At 42.3% G+C, this 19,569-nt stretch overlaps 1 protein-coding gene across 4 annotated transcripts in view; it reads left to right on the top strand.

Annotated features, from left to right (window-relative positions):
* tbc1d16 (TBC1 domain family, member 16) overlaps positions 1-19,569 on the top strand; it is a 102,767-nt gene that overhangs the window by 74,577 nt on the left and 8,621 nt on the right. For all 4 annotated transcript variants that reach the window (XM_080447337.1, XM_080447336.1, XM_080447334.1 and 1 more), the window contains exons 10-12: positions 8,474-8,608; positions 15,290-15,476; positions 16,461-16,640. In XM_080447337.1, coding sequence (XP_080303463.1) covers positions 8,474-8,608; positions 15,290-15,476; positions 16,461-16,640 — 502 coding nt within the window. The remainder of the gene's footprint in view (positions 1-8,473; positions 8,609-15,289; positions 15,477-16,460; positions 16,641-19,569) is intronic.

The raw sequence follows: 19,569 nt of genomic DNA, 5'->3' as shown, positions 1-19,569 counted from the left end.
TGACCCGGAAATGAATTTTTTTTTTTACATCCGGCTCCGGGTGAGTCTGAAGGAGTCAGGAAGTGAAAGTGATCATGAAAAATAAACAGAATAGCGCGACCACAGTCAAAAGTAAAAACTCGGGATTTCTCGTGCTGGCACTGAGGGTACTCGGGAAAAACTCGGGATATCTCGGGGCGTGGCACTGAGAGAGTTAACTCCAACCCGCAGAATAAACTAAATGCCTATAATCATTATCCCAACCTGTGACTCTTTTTTTCCCCCCAAATAATTTTTAACCGTGAAAAAAAATCTATTTCTGAAATGATACAGTATACTTGTGGGGACATTAATCCATCAAGACCGGGAACGCATCTGTGTCATTTTAAGATTTTCTTTGGCTATTCAAAAATAGCAGATCTACAAGCTCATAGCGTGAGCTTGTAGATCTGCTATTTTTTTTTTAAATTGAAAAAATATTTTGAGATGGGGGTCTGCGGCCAAATGACTTTGACAAACAATTCCTTGACATGGAAAAGTTGGAGCACCACTGATATAGCAACATACTGTTAGGATTTAGAAAACATTTTTAGATATGTATTTGGCCGTGGACCCCCCATCTCAAAATGTTTTGTTCCAGGGACCCCACCGTGAAGTAAAGATTTGAGTTAAAAATGTTAGCTTTAATAAATGTATTTATATTCAAAGATTTGCACAAATTTTCAAGATTTTTCTAAATGAGCAGATCTACAAGCTCATCACTCGGTGCTGCTCTATGAGCTTGTATATCTGCTATGTTTTAATAGCCCAAATAAAATGACACAGATGTGTTCCCGGATTGATTGGGTTAAGGCCCTCACAAGTATAGCAATTCAAGTACGCGCACGCACGCACGCACGCACACACGCACGCACGCGCACACACACACACACACACACACACACACACACACACACACACACACACACACGCACACGCATTTATATGTGAGTGTTCTGCTGCTTTTTTTCTTTCCGTGGCGGGGAACGGAGCAATCAATAGGGCCAATCAGAGGGAAGTGTTAAAGGGGAGAGGCGCAGCGCGGGGTGTGAATTAACAGCTCTGTGGGGAATAAACATGTCAGCGCTTATCAGATCATATTCTCACATCAATAGGAAGACACACACACACACACACACACACACACCGCCTTGGTTATATGCACATACCCTTGAGTCTGTCAGTCTTCCTGTGCGCACGCTTATGCGTGCAGGGCAGTGTTGATTTTGACAGCAAATTTGGATTCAGTTTTAGTCATAGTCTTTTGAATAAAATTCCATTTACTTTTAGTCATATTTTAGTCATCTGAAATGTCTTAGTTTTTGTCTAGTTTTAGTCGACTAAATATCATGAGATTATAGTCGACTAAATCTACAGTTGATTTAGTCGACTAAAATGTATGTTGGCGGTGCCTTGATGTAATGACAGATTTTTACACTTGGTTGCATGCTGAAAATAGCAGATCGACAAGCAAGCTTCTCGTTTATGGCACCCAATGTGTTAATGGTAGGAATGTGTGGAGATACAAGGTTTCTGTGTGAAAGCAGTGATATGCTAATCGAGCAGGTTTCAGCTGTTTGTGTCTTATTAACATGTTGAATACATGAGTGGTCTGGTCCCTCGTTAAGAGCGGTCATTAAAAGCCCTGCTTTGACTATGATGTGGATTCCTTTAAAAAGCACTTGACTTAAACCCTCCCTCCAGGGCTGATCGTTAAAGGCAGTGCTTTGACTGTGATGCAGATTCTTATAACAAAATCACACCCAGTGTGAAGTGAGCGGTGCTATTTATGAGCTAAGTTTTAAGTTAATGTCATCATGTGTCTCGCTAGCCAATCACAGCACGTCCTGCAAAGATAAGTAATCAGACCCTTTGCTATGACACTTGTAGATTTGCACCGCTCGGTGCTCAAAAACAACAGTGGTCATCACAGTGATGGAAGCTCACTTTAAAAAAAAATTAAGTGAGTGGTGCTATTTATGAGTTATTAATTTCATCATGCGTCTCGCTAGCCAATCACAGTACGTCACAGCCAATCAGCCAATCACAGTACAGTGAAATACAAATTTTCGCGACGGAAAGAAAAACTTTCGCCGCGGATGGGTCCCAAACCCACTTATAGGAGCGGCTACACCGCTCAAAAACACTTGACTGGAACCCTTCTTCCAGGGCTGATCATTAATTTAAGACTGAGGATACATCGATATATATATATACCAGCTCAATGGCCTGCATGGTGGTTAGTGTCCTCCCTGAGATACCATGCCATACCATGATACAATATTCCATCCATTCACCCATCTTCAACCGCTTATCCTCAATCGGGTCGCGGGGGCAACAGTTCCAAGAAAGAGAGCTCCGGACTTTCCCTTTCCCGAGCAACATTAGCCACTTCCTCCTGGAACATCCAGAGGCGTTCCAAGGCCAGTGTGGAGATATAATCCTCCCCCCCCCCCCCCATCATCTGGTCCTTGGTTTGCCAGGGGGGGGTCTCCTCCTCCTCCGAGTTTGACGTGCACCTCCCTAGGGAGATACTCAGGAGGCGTCCGTACTAGCTGCCCCCAAACCACCTTAAGCTGGCTCCTTTCCAAGTGAAGGAGCAGCGGTTCTACTACCGAGTCTCTCGTGGATGACTGAACTTCTCACCCGATCTCTAAGGGAGAGGCCGGCCAGCCACCCGTCTGAGAAAAAAAATCATTTAGGCCGCTTGTATATCCACGATCTTACTCTTTTGGTCATGACCCACCCTTAATCCATTCAATCCGGGTACGTATCTGTGTCATTTTAGACTCTAGTCATATTTTATACTTTGGCTATTCAAAAATAGCAGATATACAAGCTCATACCACGGCTACCGAGTGTGCCGCGCTATGAAATTGTAGATCTGCTATTATTTTTTTAATCTTGAAAATGTGTGCAAATCTTTGAATATATATATATATATTTTTTTAAGCAAACATGTTTTACTCCAATCTTTGCTTCTAGGCGTATGTAAAAATATGAGAACCAGTCAGTGGATAAAGCGGTATAAATTAAATATTGTGTGTGTGTGTGTGTGTGCGTGTGTGTGCGCTTGTGCGCTTGGGTGCTTTGGTTTGGAGGGAATGGGGTTATGATTTCAGCAGTGTGTTCACAGCTGTATTTCAGTCTCTAGGTTGTAGTAGCTGGCATGGTTCTCAGCATGAGGCTGAGTCCTTGAAGATGTCAGAGGCTCCGCTGGCGGAGAGAGAGACAGCTCCTAGCGGATCGTGTCACTCAGGTTGTGGAGGTGGAGAGAGAGAGAGAGCGTCCACTGAGCTGTCTTAACTCTGTCTTAACCCATTCAGACCGGAGAACGGCATCCGTGTCATTTTTAGATTTATTTGGGCTATTAAAAAATATATATGAGCTTGTATATCTGCTATTTTTGAATAGCCCAAAGAAAAATCACACAGATGCGTTCCCGGTCTTAATGGGTTAACTCTGTCTTAACCCGTTGAGACCTATGTTGCTGTATCAGTGGTGATCAAACGTGCACTAACGCGGACGCGGACCCCGACCCTCATCTGACAACAGTTTGTTCCAGGGACCAGAGAAGCAGAGATTTTAGTTAAAAATGTTCGCTCTGAAAAATTATTATATATTCAAAGATTTGCACACATTTTCACCAAAAAATTAAATTCACGATTTAAAAAAAATAGCAGATCTACAAGCTCATTCTGCGGCAGGAAGTGACGCGCTATGAGCTTGTAGATCTGCTATTTTTGAAAAATCGTGAAAATGTGTGCAAATCTTTGAATATATATATATATTTAAAGCGAATTTCTCTTTCTCAAATCTTTGCTTCTGGGGGGTCCCTGGGACAATATGTTTTGAAATGGGGGTCCGCGGCCAAATACGTATCATTTTGGGGGTCCTTGACATGAAAAAGTTTGAGAACCACTGATATAATAACATACGTTTTTTTTTTTTTTATTGTTAGGATTTAGAAGACATTTGTAGAATCCCCAGAAGCAAAGATTAGAGTTACAAATATTTGATTTAAAAATGTATATGTATATATTCAAAGATTTGCACACATTTTCACGATAAAAAAAAAATTGAAGACCTACAAGCTCGGTGCAGCGCTATGAGCTTGTAGATCTGCTATTTTTGAATAGCCCAAAGAAATCTTAAAAATGACACAGATGCGTCCCCGCTCTAAATGGCTTAACTCTGCTGCAGTACAACTGGAGTACCAGACTGCACTCCACTGTGTGACCTACTTACTGAACATACTTGGCAATAAAGTGCTCCTGGATTTGTAACTTTCTCTCGTTTTCTCCCAGTTTAGCCGATTTCCCAATACCCCCCCCCCCCCCCCCCTCTCCATGTATTCTAGTCCCCCGACTCCCTTGTCACTGCTTAGAACTCCTAGAGTTGGTCGTTGTAGAGAGAGAAGAGCACAGACAGACAGACAGACACATATGTGTGTCCTCCTCCGGTACGATACGGCGTGACGTGACGGCTGCCTCTTTATCGCCTGACGGTGACGAGTTTCACCTCCGCGGTTCCTTCCACGCATAGCAGAGGAACATGCCATGAAATGGCTATAAAAGAACATGAGATTCCGCACGCTGCTAAGAATACGCCGTGGTGCCTGTGTCTATCCATGCCCTTTACCCGTTTCAATTCCATGATGAAGAGCTCTTGATCGAAACGATGTCACACGATCAGTGGTGCAAAGTAGCTAAGTACATTTACTTAGGTACTGTACTTAACCCTTTAAGACCTGAGAAGATTCTAGAAATGTCTTCTAAATCCTAAAAAAAAATTGGAAAAAAAACCCAATTTTTTTTTTCCTCGATTTTTCAAAAATAGCAGATCTACAAGTTCATAGCGCGGCACTCGGTGCCGCGCTATGAGCTTGTATATCTGCTATTTTTGAATAGCCTAAAGAAATCTAAAGTGACACAGATGCGTTCCAGGTATCAATGGGTTAAGTACGATTTTGAGGTGCTTATACTTTACCGGAGTATTTCCGATGTTCAGTACTTTTACTTCTACTCCACTCCACATCTCAGAGGCAATTATTGTACTTTTACTCCACTACAATTATTTGAAAACTTTAGTTACTAGTTACTTTGTAGATTTTGATTATTACAAAACATTACCCACTCCAGCCCTATATATATATATACATTTTGGCCATTTGAAAATAGCCGATCTACAAGCTCACAATGCGTCGCGATGCATTGTGAGCTTGTAGATAGGCTATTTTCAAAATATTTTTAAACATTTTATACATTTGAAAACTTGTGAAATGGGACATTCTGCATAATGAGTACTTTTACTTTTCTTATAATTTTTTTATACCAAAACTTTTGTGCTTTTACTCAAGTAAAGTTTAAATTCCGAGAGTTTCTACATTGCAGTACTGATACTTTTACTTAAGTAAAAAAAAAAGCTGAATACTTTTTCCACCTCTGTGTGTTGAGTGCTTTGGGCGACCACTGGGGATACATAGCGATCAAGGCAGAGAGTCAAGTCATCGACACAACACACACACACACACACACACACACACACACACACACACACACACACACACACACACACACACACACACACAGGTGTGTATCTCGGGGGAGTGTCCAACCACATAAACAACACAGGGTCATGGAACGTAACGGTTACGTGTCGTTGCATCAGGTGTGTACGTCTTTCTGCTCCTGCTGGGACCGCCGCGCTGGAGAAATAAACACGCTTAATTAAATCCCCCACCGACTTAGCTAGGACATCGCATCTCTTTGGCTGTATGGGTAGTGGTGTAAAGTAACTAAGTACATTTACTCAAGTACTGTACTGTACAATTTTGAGGTACTTTTACTTTAGTTTTCCAATTGTCTGATACTTTCACTTCTACTCCACTACATCTCAGTAGTCAAATATTGTACTTTTACTCCACTACAATTATTTGAAAACTTTAGTTACTAGTTACTATAAATTATTGCATTATAAAACATACGTTAACCACTTTAGCCCTATTTTATACACAGCTGATCTACAAGCTCACAACGCATCGCATCGTGACGCGTTGTTAGCTTGTAGATCTGCTATTATCAAACATTTTAGCACTTTTACTTTTGGCACTTTAAGTACATTTTGATACTGATACTTTTGTACTTTTACTCAAGTAATAATGCTCATGCTTTTACTTGTAACAGAGTACTTTTACTTAAGTAAAACATTTGAGTACTTTTTCCACCACTGGCTGTAGGGTTGTGGAAAGCTCATGTATCCTAAAACTGTTACTTTCCAGGATAAAACAACCAGCAGATCTACAAGCTCAAAACGTGTTTTGAGCTTGTAGATCTGCTACTTTTGTGTGACACTAATATGACGAAGAATTACAAAAAAAAACATTACAAGTAAAAACAGGAATATAAGAGGTTTTTGCCCGGCAACAACGATCTATTTATCACCACGCACAGACCAGCGTCTCTCTCAACACCACCAGTTCAATCCCTGACATTCACAGGAGTGAGGGTTTTATACTGGAGATGTTATGGTTGTCGGTTGTGAAATGACTCCGATCAGTCAATGCTGTTCACTTCCTTCTTGGATCCTTTTCCAGAAAACCATTTGGTGGTCTTTTACCAGTGGTGGAAAAAAGTACTCACATTTGTTACTAAGTAAAAGTATCAATACTGCAATGTAGAAACACTCCATTACAAGTAAAAGTCCATAATCCAAAGTGTAGTAGAGAGAAAGAGAGAGAGGGAGAGGGAGAGAGAGAGAGGGAGAGAGAGAGAGGTAATTTATCCAAATGGTTGTTTATAAAACTTGAATCTAATCTGTTAACACAACAGTATGTCACTGCACAGACCTGTTAGCTGGGTTATTGTACTGCTCTGCTCCTCTTCACAGTATAGCCATGAGTGTTCATTTAACTTTCATTTAAGAGTTCATTTGGTTCCATGTTTATTGTTTTGGGGTATTATTTATTAGGTGCCAGAGGTTTATTAAAATATTATACGTTGAGTGCCAGGATTTTTAACCATTTTTGAACCTTTTTCAAGTAGTCACAAAATATTTTCAGTGATCACCGTCCTCACGGTGATCCCCTCATTACACACATAGAGGTCTCGTACAATCGGGGGAAAACAATTAAAAACATTTGGTAATCCGTTCCATAGTTGCAGCCAGATGAAAATAGTTAAAATACATTGTACAGGAGCCGAGATACAGGCTTTTGAAGTCATAAGTTAACCAGGAAGTGGATTGGTCATTGGAAAAAATATTATTATTATTTTTTCTTTCAAAAACCGTATATATACGGTTTTGGCACCCAATGTGTTGAAGGAGATTTTTGCCCCACGGTTTTCTTACCTTTTCTATGATGTTATGATATCCTAGGACCTAGGCTGAATGGTACAGTAGAAGTTGTTTACCTTATCCCTTCATATGTGCACTGTGTGTTTTATGTGGGTCTGCGCGGGTGTGTGGGTCTTGTGGAATGGATGAAAGTGATGTCTTGTATATAAACCCTAACCCTAATAAAAATGCATTCAACCCATTTAAGGCCCGAGGTTCCGATTCTACAAATGTCTTCTGAAAAACGTATACTGTTGCTATATCAGTGGTTCTCAAACTTTTTCACCTCAAGGACCCCCCCAAATGATTTGTATTTGGCTGCCGACTCCCATCTGAAAATATGTTGTTCCAGGGACCCCCCAGAAGCAAAGATTTGAGTTAAAAATGTTTTCAAAAATAGAAGATCTACAAGCTCATAGTGCGGCACTCGGTTCCGCGCTATGAGCTTGTAGATCTGCTATTTTTGAATAGCCAAAGTATAAAATAATGGTTCTAAGTGGTTACACAGATGCGTTCCCGGTTTTTATGGGTTCATGTTATTGACCGGAGATCCGTCTCCGAGTCCTACAAACAGCCTGAAAAGAATGTCTGGAATGTGGGCGTGCACTTCTGTTCATATATATATATATATATATATATATATATATATATATATATATATATATATATATATATATATATGTATGTCGTGGTAGGCGTAAAGTAATACAGACGGTTTAGAGCATGTTGGTTACTTTATTGAAGCTAGTACTTTCCATGTCGTTTGCTAGTAGAATGAGCATTCGTACATCAACATCCGGTATCATACATCCTGTTAGCTCTATCACAATAAAAGCCTAACAGCTATATATATATATATATACGGTCAAGGTATATTTAAAGAAGGTAGGGTCATCTACGTCATTTTCGCTATCATGCAATTCCAGCCGGCAGATTCGTCGCACCGTGGGAGCCAGACTGCAGCCCAGAGTTTGGTGGAATGCATTGGAGTTAAGAGAGCCCGGTGGATCAGCTCATGAACAACATATATTTCTGAATGACTGAGACCTTTGTAAAGTAATTGCTTCTGGTTTTCTTCTTTGTTTCTTTACGGCTGTTCTCTGTTCTCTGTGTGTTCCAGACTGTCCATGAGTCCAGAGGAGCACAGCGAGTTCTGGAGGAAGGTCCAGTTCACGGTGGACAAGGACGTGGTGAGGACTGACCGCAGCAACGTCTTCTTCAGAGGAGAGAACAACCCCAATGTGGAGATCATGAGGTCAGGACAACAACAACAACAACTCCGCTCGGTTGTTAGTCTCAACCCCACTGATTGATTGAATATTTGATTCGACAAAAACGCAAAACAGCAGCACCCCGATCCGACCCACTTTCACCCCTGTTATTAACGCCAGGCATGCTGATGTGTCTGTCAAAATGACATACAGATTATGTAAACAAGTATAGCCAACATTCATCTGCATATAGTATAACTAGCGTCTCGCTCTCTTTATTTCTCTCTTCTCAATTCAATTCAAAGGAGCTTTATTGGCATGAGAAAACATACGTTTACATTGCCAAAGTGGAACAAAACAAAGCAATATCTTCCCCCCACCTTATCTTCCCCCCTCTCTCTCTCTCTCTCTCGCTCTCTCTCTCACTCTCACTCTCTCACACACACACACACACACACACACACACACACACACACACACACACACACACACACACACACACACACACACACACACACACACACACACACACACACACACACACACACACACATACATATGTATCTATTGACCCAGTCATGGAATGGATTATAATAAATCTCCCGCACACAACATGCTATCTGACGGCTATTCTCTCTCTCTCTCTCCCCGCCCCCTCTCTCTCCCCCTCTCCTCGCCACTCCAGCAGTGTTATCTCTTCCATCCCAGAGCCCGTTCGGTGCACACACACACACACACACACAGGAGTACCTGCCTATTCATTTCATATTCTGAACCCCGGGGGGGGGGAGCCCGCAAATGAGTTTCATGCTTTATTGACTCTGGCTAAGCCGTTAGAGCACTTGTGATGCGTACTCATAGCTAATGGCTTTTCTGAAGCAGGAGCAGGAGGGTTTAAATAGCATGTTATTAGTTCAGTTTGCCTCTCGTCATCGTCCTCATCATGGCGGCTCCTGCTTCTTGTGTCTCTGGATGATGCAGGGCTGCAACTATCCATTATTTTATTAGCATTTTTTTTTATTAATCGAGTAACCGAGAAGCATAATTTTTACATGAGTGTATACATTAAAAAACTCACCCACTGCCAGAGATTTTTCGATTTTCTTACCTTTTCAAGTAGTCACAGAATATTTATCTCCAGTATGATCGATCCCCTGATGGTTGCTAATCGCAGAGGGTTTCACTGTGCTTTGAAAATAGCATATCTCGGTCAAAAATACATAGTAGGGAAAAAAAGCACACAGGAGCCGTCATGCAGCCGCCTCCACACTCAAGCCTCTGGACACAGTTTACCACTCAGCTCTGAGATTTATTACTGGTGATAGCTACAACACCCATCATTGTGCCTTGTATGATAAAGTGGGCTGGTCTTCTCTGACTGAGAGACGCAATAGTCATTGGCATCTTTTTATTTATAAAGCCCTGGTTGGTAAATTACCACCTTATATCTCATCCATGCTACGTCTGAAACCTAATCACATTCTAACCCGCTCCAGCGATTGGCTAATCCTGTTGGCTCCTTTTGCCAATTCAGAACAGGGAAAGGCTGCTTTCAGCTTTGGTGCACCTGAGTCTTGGAACCTCTTGCAACAAGAGCTTAAATTGAATACCCTAGTATCTATTGGCCATTTTAGGAATCTATATAATAACCGTGTCTTACCCATATGCAACTGTTTTAACTAATTGATGTTAACATGCAATTGTTTTAACGGTTTGTGTCAACTTTATTGTTTTCTTGTTACTCCTATGTTATTTATATGTGTGTAATCTCGGCATCATTGTAAATGAGGGTCTCCCTCAATTGATCTCTCCGAGAATCTTAAATAAAGGTTGAATGAATGAATGAAAAGGAGCCGAGATATAGCATTTTTAAGTTAACCAGGAAGTGAATGGAGCAGTAAATCTTCGGATCGCGTTAGTCTTGCATGGCCATACTGTTTTCTCCCACATTTTTCAAATGTTTCCGGTCATACAGTCTGGGACTCTGAAGCTCTGATCATGATTAAAATATAAACCGGATGTGAAGCCTCCTCCCCACTTCTGTTTTGTCTTTACAGTCGCGCAAATGTATCCTAATATAAATAAAAATCATCTAAGTATATTTAGCTTGCTGCTTAGCAGAAATGGAAATTATATTATATAATATTTTAAAACATATTTTCGTGAGTGGAAGTGCCAGTTTCCTCTCTCGGATTTCAGGAGGTGTAGTTCCAGACTATATAGCATTCGGAGATTGTGGAATAGTTGTCTGGCTACGCGAGACTAGATCGCGTTATCTCTGGTTCTTTGTGAAAAAAAAGCTGAGCAGAATTCGACGAGTTAATTCGTCCATGGCAGGCAATGAGTTAATTGTCAAGGGCAATTGTTATTTGGCCGCAGACCCGCCCCCATCTCAAAATATTTTGTTCCAGTGACCCCCAGAAGCGAAGATTGGAGTTGAAAATGTTCGCTTTAAAAGAATATGTATTAAAAGATTTGCACACATTTTCAAAAACAAATCAAAAATAGCAGATCTACAAGCTCGTAGTGCGGCACTCGGTGCCACGCTATGATAGCTGGATACAGTAAATATATATCTACAAGCTCACAATGCGTCGCACCGCGACGCGTTGTGAGTTTGTAGATCTGCTATTTTCAAACATTTTTGTACTTTTACTTTTGCTACTTTAAGTACATTTTGATGCCAATACTTTTGAACTTTTACTCAAGTAACATTTCGAACACAGGCCTTTTCACTTGTAAATAGAGCATTTTTATATTGTGGTATTGCTTACTTTTACTGAAGTAAAAATATCGGAGTACTTCTTCCACTACTGCTGTGTGTCCTGACTATTAGTAGCTATTATTATCTGTATCTGTATTAGGTAATCACAAAAAGCCGGTCGCTGTCACCACCGCCGCTGTCACATAGTTTGGAGGAAAACAGCGGGGCCCAAACTGGGCTTAGTGGCTATCATGCTACTACTCACCTCTACTCCGGACTGTGAAAGTTGTATCCGACAGGAAAAAAGGATTAAGGAGTTGGAGGTTCGTATCCTGCTCCTGCATACGATCCGGGAGGACGAGGAGTTTCTGGACTCCCTGGCTGGCTGTAAACCGGTCCCGCAAAAGGAGCCTCTGATCATGGATCCATTGTTTGATGGTGTCCTCAACGAGGAGGTATGGCCCGTACTAGGTGCCAAAACCAAACGGTCCGATTCCAGCACGACCGCTGACTGGATTCCAGTACGCCGAGACAGGAGGAAACGCTGCAGGAATACACTACGAGCGACCTCTCCTCCTATCCCGCTGGGAAACAGCTTTGAGCTACTGGGGGCACTCCTGGAGGAGCACCAGTCCTCCCCCAGGGCCAAGAGAGCAAAAAGCTGGGGCAGTTCCATGCCTCCATCACCTGGGGATGTTGACCCCTCGCCTCTTCATTGCGAGGTGGTAGTCCCTAACCGTAGCTCCCGCCTGGGCTCTCGAGCTGGAGATGTTGACCCCTCGCCCCGTCATCGCGAGGTGGTAGTCTCCGACCGCAGCTCCCGCCTGGGCACCCGAGCTGGAGATGTTGACCCCTCGCCCCGTCATCGTGAGGTGGTAGTCTCCGACCGCAGCTCTCGCCTGGGCACCCGAGCTGGAGATGTTGACCCCTCGCCCCATCATCGCGAGGTGGTAGTCTCTGGCGACTGCGTGCGCCATGAAGCGCGCGCTGCTCCTGCTATCCACTGCGCCTCCTGGCCATCATCCAGTGTTCCACGCATGTTGCCTCGGTCTGCTGTGGTGTCCAAACCACGGCCACGGCCGGGCTTCTCCCACCTGATCTCAGCGGTGCCCACACCAGTGATCTCCACTACGGATATCAGTCAACAGCCGTCATCCACAGCTCCGCCACCGCTGATCAACAAGATCCACGGCCCCCCCAGACAGTCCAGTCCTCTGCACACTCCATCCCCCTCACCTCCCACAGTGGTAATAATTGGGGACTCTATGGTCAGAAACATTCGCGTTTCCAGCGCACTAACATACTGCTACCCAGGTGCAAATACAAAGTTTATCCTGGATAGACTCCCCACTATTTTGGTTTCCCTCCCATCTACAATCATTAACATAGTCCTTCACGTTGGTGTAAATGACCGACCCTCCGTTGATACTAAGGCTAATTTTAAAAACATCCTTGATCTACTCCTTAGCTGTGGTAAACGTATATTTATTTCTGGTCCTATTCCATTGCTGCGCAAAGGGGAAGCGCGTTTTGCCCGTTTACTGGACGTGCACTATTGGCTCCAGTCTGTCTGTTCCTCTTGCAATGTAAATTACAGTCACAACTTTCATCTGTTTTGGGCTCGTCCAACCTTTTATGCTCGAGATGGGCTGCATCCGAGTATTTTAGGAAACAAATCACTTTCTTTTCACTTGCAACGCATACTGGACGCTAATACAGCAACTTGACTGGTCCCTCATTCAAATAGGTCCGACTCAAACTTGGTCCTCACTGGTCATTCCACAATCTGTTCCGCCATGATTCACTCTCCCCACACAGCACCTGCCCCCTTGTGGCCTGGTGGTCAAACTGCTCATATCTCACCCTCAGTAAATGATGATAAATGTGACTTTGCCATTAGAACTCCTTCCATTACAAGGCTGCCTCGTCATATTTCAAGGCCACGAGGGGTCACAGTGAGTAACCTTGTCTATATAAATTCTGCTCCTAAAATTACGCCCTCTGCTCTTATTAATGATGTAAATTGTGTGGATTTGAAGACTGCACAAGAGCTGCACGAATGTGATGGCTTGAAATTCATACATTTAAATATTAGGAGTATGGCCCCAAAGCTTGATTTCATTAATATTCTGATTAAGGGGGGCTCCCCCGATGTATTTGTCTTGTCAGAGACATGGCTGACAGAGCTCACATTAGACTCAGATATTGCCATAAATGGGTATAATCTCTTTAGAATAGACAGAAATTCAAGAGCTGGTGGGCTTGTAATTTTTGTCAGTGAACATTTAAATGCACATGTACTTGAGATGTCATCTATCCCTAAACGGTTTGAATATATCATTTTAGACATTTGTTTGGGTGGTGATATCCACTGTACAGTTATTGGTACCTATCGCCCCCCTTCAGTGCCAGTTGTGGCCTTGGAGGATTTTGGGAAGATTTTGTCCAAATACGTATCTTCGGAGGTTTTGATTTTGGGAGATTTTAATCTGGATTGGCTCTCTAGCAATTCTGCTCGGCTGAAACAGCTTTGCATGGACCTAAATCTATCCCAGCTCATCCAGCATACCACCAGACCAAATTTAAACAACCCCCCTAGATCTACTTTGATTGATCTAATTTTAACAAATAGGCCATTCAAGTACCCTTATAGTGGGGTGTTTGCCCAAGGTGTTAGTGACCACTGCCCTATAGTATGTGTCAGAGTTAATAAAACAAAGGGGCGGGTGATTAAAAAACGAAATTTTAAAGTTTTTTCGGAACAGGGTTTTTTATATGATTTATTTTATTCTGACTTGTACAAGGTCAACTCATTTCAAGACCCTGAGCTAGCTTTAAGTCAATTTCTTAATATTTTTAATTCCATTACTGACAAACATGCACCTTATAAGAATTTTAGAGTTAAAAACCGTTCGAGTCCCTGGTTTACAGCGGATCTCAAAATGGCCCTCCGCCACAGAGACGTGGCCTGGTCAAAGGCCAGAAGTTCTGGCATACCAGCAGACTGGTCATCATTTAAGACGCTGCGAAATAAAGCCATCATTATGGTTAGAAAAGCAAAATCAGATTTTTATTTATCCAGTTTTGCTAAGACGCAAGGAAATGCGGCCAGTTTTTGGAAGATCGTTAAGTCCTTAAAAGCCAGGCCAGCCTCCTCTCTCCCGTCACAAATCAATAGTGAAAATGGGGTTGTTTTAAACAAACCAGATATTTGTGATGTTTTTAACAATCATTTTATACTAGCTGGTCATCTATTTGACAGACAGTCTGTTAATATTGCGGTAGCAGATCATGGTGATGAATCAATCACTGACAATTCACTCGACCTGTCCCCCCATGTTTTACATTTAGACGAATTACACATTCTGAGGTTTTAATTGCACTTGCAAAAATATGCACAAAAAAATCAAAGGGTGCAGACGATATTAGCCCAGAGAGCAACATTGTATTCTTTTTATTTATAAGGCCTTGTGTGGCAAGCTTCCTCTATACCTTTTTTCGCTCTTAGAACCAAAGGTTTCTGGACACTCAACACATTCACAAAGACACATTAGATATACCAGTCCACGTAAGAAAAGTGAACAAGGAAAGACTGCCTTCATGTATTATGCTCCACACAAATGGAACAAACTTCAGGACTCTCTGAAACTGGAGCGATTGGTCTCAATAGAGACATTTAGGGTACTTCTCGAGGACAAATTTCATAGTAACTGCACCTGTTTCATGTAATACTGTTTATTTGCTTCTGTGATGATTGTAATATGATTCAAATGTTTGTTATTGTTTTTCATTATGTATATGTGTTATATGCTGTTATCAGGGCGTCCCTGAAAAAGAGAGCTTGCTCTCAGTGGGCTCCCCTGAATAAATAAAGGAAAAAGAAAGAAAAGTATATTGTGATCATGTCTATGTTTGTCTGGTGTATGTATGTTTACTGTGTGTTGGAGTTACTTATTATCTCTGCTGTAACTTAAATTGCCCACCGTTTGGGACATAATAAACTTGAACTTGACTTCTCCAGGCGCATCCTGCTGAACTACGCCGTGCTGAACCCAGACATGGGCTACTGCCAGGGCATGTCTGACCTGGTGGCCCCCCTGCTCACCGAGGTCCAGGACGAGAGCGACACCTTCTGGTGCTTCGTGGGGCTGATGGAGAACACCATCTTCATCAGCTCCCCGCGAGACGAAGACATGGAGAGGCAGCTGGTGAGGAGCGAGCGTGCGTGTGTGTGTGTGCGCCTGTGTCTGTGTGAGTGTGAGTGTGTGCGCGTGCGTGCACTGGTTGCATACGATTTTTTACACATGTTTTATTTGGTACGCATGTTGTATATGGTTTTAGTCTGGTTGCAGAACTACTGTAAGACATGTCATTTTATGCTTGGTTGCGCTCGGGTGTTGTGCTCTGAAAATAGCTGATCTACAAGCTCACACTGCGACGCATTGTAAGCTTGTAGATCGGCTATTTTCAGCATGCAACAAAGTGTAAAATCAGCCATTATGACGCCATCAACATTTTAGTCGACTAAATCAACTGTAGATTTAGTCGACTATAATCTTATGATATTTAGTCGACTAAAACTAGACACAAACTGAAACTTTATTATTATGTTATACTTGCGGGGACTTTGACCCTCACAAATAGAAATACAAGTGTACACACGCGCGCACGCGCACACAGACAGACAGACAGACACATGCACACACACGCACAACAGTGTTGATTTCGTCGACGAAAAATGTTCGTCGACTACCTTTTTTTACTGACGAAAACGAAATAAAAACGAAATAAAAACTAAGCTATGATGACCGAAACTAAGACTAAATATATTGACAATTTTGTCAACAAATAAAAACTAGACTAAAATGTTAGTGAGGGACGAGTGGAGAAGAGATCCAGTAGAACTAAGACATGCTAGGGTGTGCTGAAAATAGCAGATCTACAAGCTCACAACGCTTGTAGATCTGCTATTTTCAGCATGCAACCGAGTGCAAAATCAGCCATTACGACGCCATCAAGGCACCGCCAAAAAACACATTTTAGTCGACTAAATCAACTGCAGATTTAGTCGACTATAACCTTATGATATTTAGTCGACTAAAACTAGACAAAAACTAAAACATTTCAGGTGACTAAAATATGACTGAATCAAAATGTACTGTCAAAATCAACACCGTCTCTCGGCCCTCCAGATGTTCCTGAGAGAGCTGCTGCGTCTGATGCTGCCCGGCTTCCACCAGCACCTCACCCTGCTGGGGGAGGACGGCCTGCAGCTGCTGTTCTGCCACCGCTGGATCCTCCTCTGCTTCAAGAGAGAGTTCCCCGACACCGAGGCCCTGCGCATGTGGGAGGCCTGCTGGGCACACTACCAGGTACTGGACTGTACTGTAGGGCTGCTGGGCACACTACCAGGTACTGGACTGTACTGTAGGGCTGCTGGGCACACTACCAGGTACTGGACTGTAGGCCTGCTGGGCACACTACCAGGTACTGTACTGTAGGGCTGCTGGGCACACTACCAGGTACTGTACTGTAGGGCTGCTGGGCACACTACCAGGTACTGTACTGTAGGGCTGCTGGGCACACTACCAGGTACTGTATACTGTAGGGCTGCTGGGCACACTACCAGGTACTGTGTACTGTAGGGCTGCTGGGCACACTACCAGGTACTGTATACTGTAGGGCTGCTGGGCACACTACCAGGTACTGTGTACTGTAGGGCTGCTGGGCACACTACCAGGTACTGTATACTGTAGGGCTGCTGGGCACACTACCAGGTACTGGACTGTAGGGCTGCTGGGCACACTACCAGGTACTGTACTGTAGGGCTGCTGGGCACACTACCAGGTACTGTGTACTGTAGGCCTGCTGGGCACACTACCAGGTACTGTGTACTGTAGGGCTGCTGTTGTGGACGTTATTCTTTAGGTGGAGAGACTTAATCTTCTCAGCAAAAGCCATTGTGCAGTAAAGCAGAAATAGTCAGGTTACCCCTTTTTGGCAACACTTTACTTAACTCATTGAGTGCCATTAACGTGTTTCACGTGTTTTAGCGCTATGGTGCAACGTGCCATTAACGTGTTTCACGTGTTTTTGAAAAAAAAAGAAAAAAATAATAATAATTAAAAAAAAAAAACTATCTGAAGGTTTGCAGCTCCATCCACTCCTTGTTTAACTTATAACTGAAAAAGGCTGTATCTCGCTTCCTAAGCACTTTTTTTTTTAATTTTAATAAAAATTGTAATGGCCAGAAATAGATATTAATAATTATGGCACTCAATGAGTTAACACATTGCCTGCCAAAGACGTTTTAAAACGTCTTTTCAAAAAACAAATGTATATATATCAGTGTTGATTTCGACGAAAAATTAAATAAAAACTAAGCTATGATGACTAAAACTAAGACTAAATATATTGACAACTTTGTCAACCAATTAAAACTAGACTAAAATGTTAGTGAGGGATCTAGTGGAGAAGAGATCCAGTAGAACTAAAAGACAAGTCATTTTATGCTTGGTTGTGCTCGGGTGTCGCGCTCTGAAAATAGCAGATCTACAAACTCACAAAGCGGCGCGCTGCGACGCGTTGTGAGCCAGGTAGGTGGGCTGCTGTTGTGGATGTTATTTTTTGGCAGAGAGACTTAGTCTTCTCAGCAAAAGCCATTGTTCAGTAAAGCAGAAAAGGTCCAGGCACCCCTTTTGGTAACACTTCACTTAAAAAACAGGTGGAAAAAGGAACAACCTTTCCCAAGAACATTGGCTTTTATTGCTTTTTTAATATCGTCATTTATTACTTTACAGTATGGTATTTGTTTGTGTACGCGTCTTTGTACATACGACGTCGAGATGCATGTCCGCCTCGCTGTAAGCCCAGATCTACGTACGTACAACTACAATTTTATGTTCCAAAAAAGCCCCATACGTCATATTTACTGTTGCAATTTCCGACAGGCTCAATTTATTAGCATACATCCGCACAAAAGGTTAGTAAGTCTAAATACGAATAAACAAAGTGGCAAAATGTATAAAAAAGGCAGAAATATAAGGAGAATTTTTAATAAAGTTTACACTTTTTAGGTAACTTTTTTTTTTTTAAACAAATTGAATACTTAAAAAGGTGGGAAAAGGAACAACCTTTCCCAAGAACACTGGCTTTTATTGCTTTTTATTATCTGGTCATTTATAGTTTTATTGTCCAGTGCACGCTATACCTCCTGGATGTGGCTCTCCAGACAAAGACGTAATATTTGTATACCGGTTAGATATGGACGTCATAAAGTCAAACATTGTCAGTGGAATATTTGGGGACAAACCCACTTCAGGAACGCCACGTCGTCCCCGGTCTCTAGCATCACAGTACAAGGGACTCACGTCATCGACAGTATGTTGTTAGTGGTGGAAAGTAACTAAATACATTTACTCAAGTACTGTACTTAATTTAACCCATTGAGACCTGGGACGCATCTGTGTCACTTTTTGATTTGAGCTAAAAAAGCATTATTTTACACTTTGGCTATTCAAAAATAGCAGATATACAAGCTCATTGTGCGGCACCGAGTGCCGCACTATGAGCTTGTAGATCTGCTCTTTATGAAAAATCGTGAACATGTGTGCAAATCTTTGAATATATATTATTTTAAAGCGAACATTTGTAACTCAAATCTTTGCTTCTGTGGGGTCCCTGGAACAAAAGATTTTGAGATGGGGGTCAAATACATATACATTTTGGGGGTCCTTGACATGAAAAAGTTTGAGCGCCACTGATATAGAAACGTACGTTTTTTCAGAAAACTGTTGGGATTTAGAAGACATTTCTAGAATCGGCTTCAGGTCTTAATGGGTTAAGTACGCCAAAGGCAGCTGTACCGACTGCAATGCTGTGTTTCAAACTTCCCCCCCCCGACCCATGTTCAAGTACAGGGGGGCTAGGGTGAGGGCAACACTGACTACCAGACAGTGAAACATCTACATTAGTGTACAGTAACTCTGAATGGTTCCATTAAGCCATTAAGGCCGGGAACGCATCTGTGTCATTTTAGATTTCTTTGGGCTATTCAAACAAGGGAACCAGGCCCCCCTCTTTTATGCCCCATGTATGGACAAAAACGTTTGGAGAGGGGGACCGACAAAGCCTCATGTAGGCCCGACCCCCTGGGTCTGGCAAAAATAGCAGATATACAAGCTCATAGCGCGGCACCGAGTGCTTGTAGATCTGGCTTTTTTTTTTTCGTGAATTTTTTTGCTAATCTTTGAATATATATATTTTTTTTTCAAGCAAATATTTTTAAATCAAATCTTTTCT

Source organism: Gymnoscopelus braueri (assembly GCF_963280865.1).
Source record: "Gymnoscopelus braueri genome assembly, chromosome: 13".
In the NCBI taxonomy this organism is placed as follows: domain Eukaryota; kingdom Metazoa; phylum Chordata; class Actinopteri; order Myctophiformes; family Myctophidae; genus Gymnoscopelus; species Gymnoscopelus braueri.
Note: the sequence above shows the minus strand (reverse complement) of the source record. Positions and strands in the feature narration are given on the sequence as shown.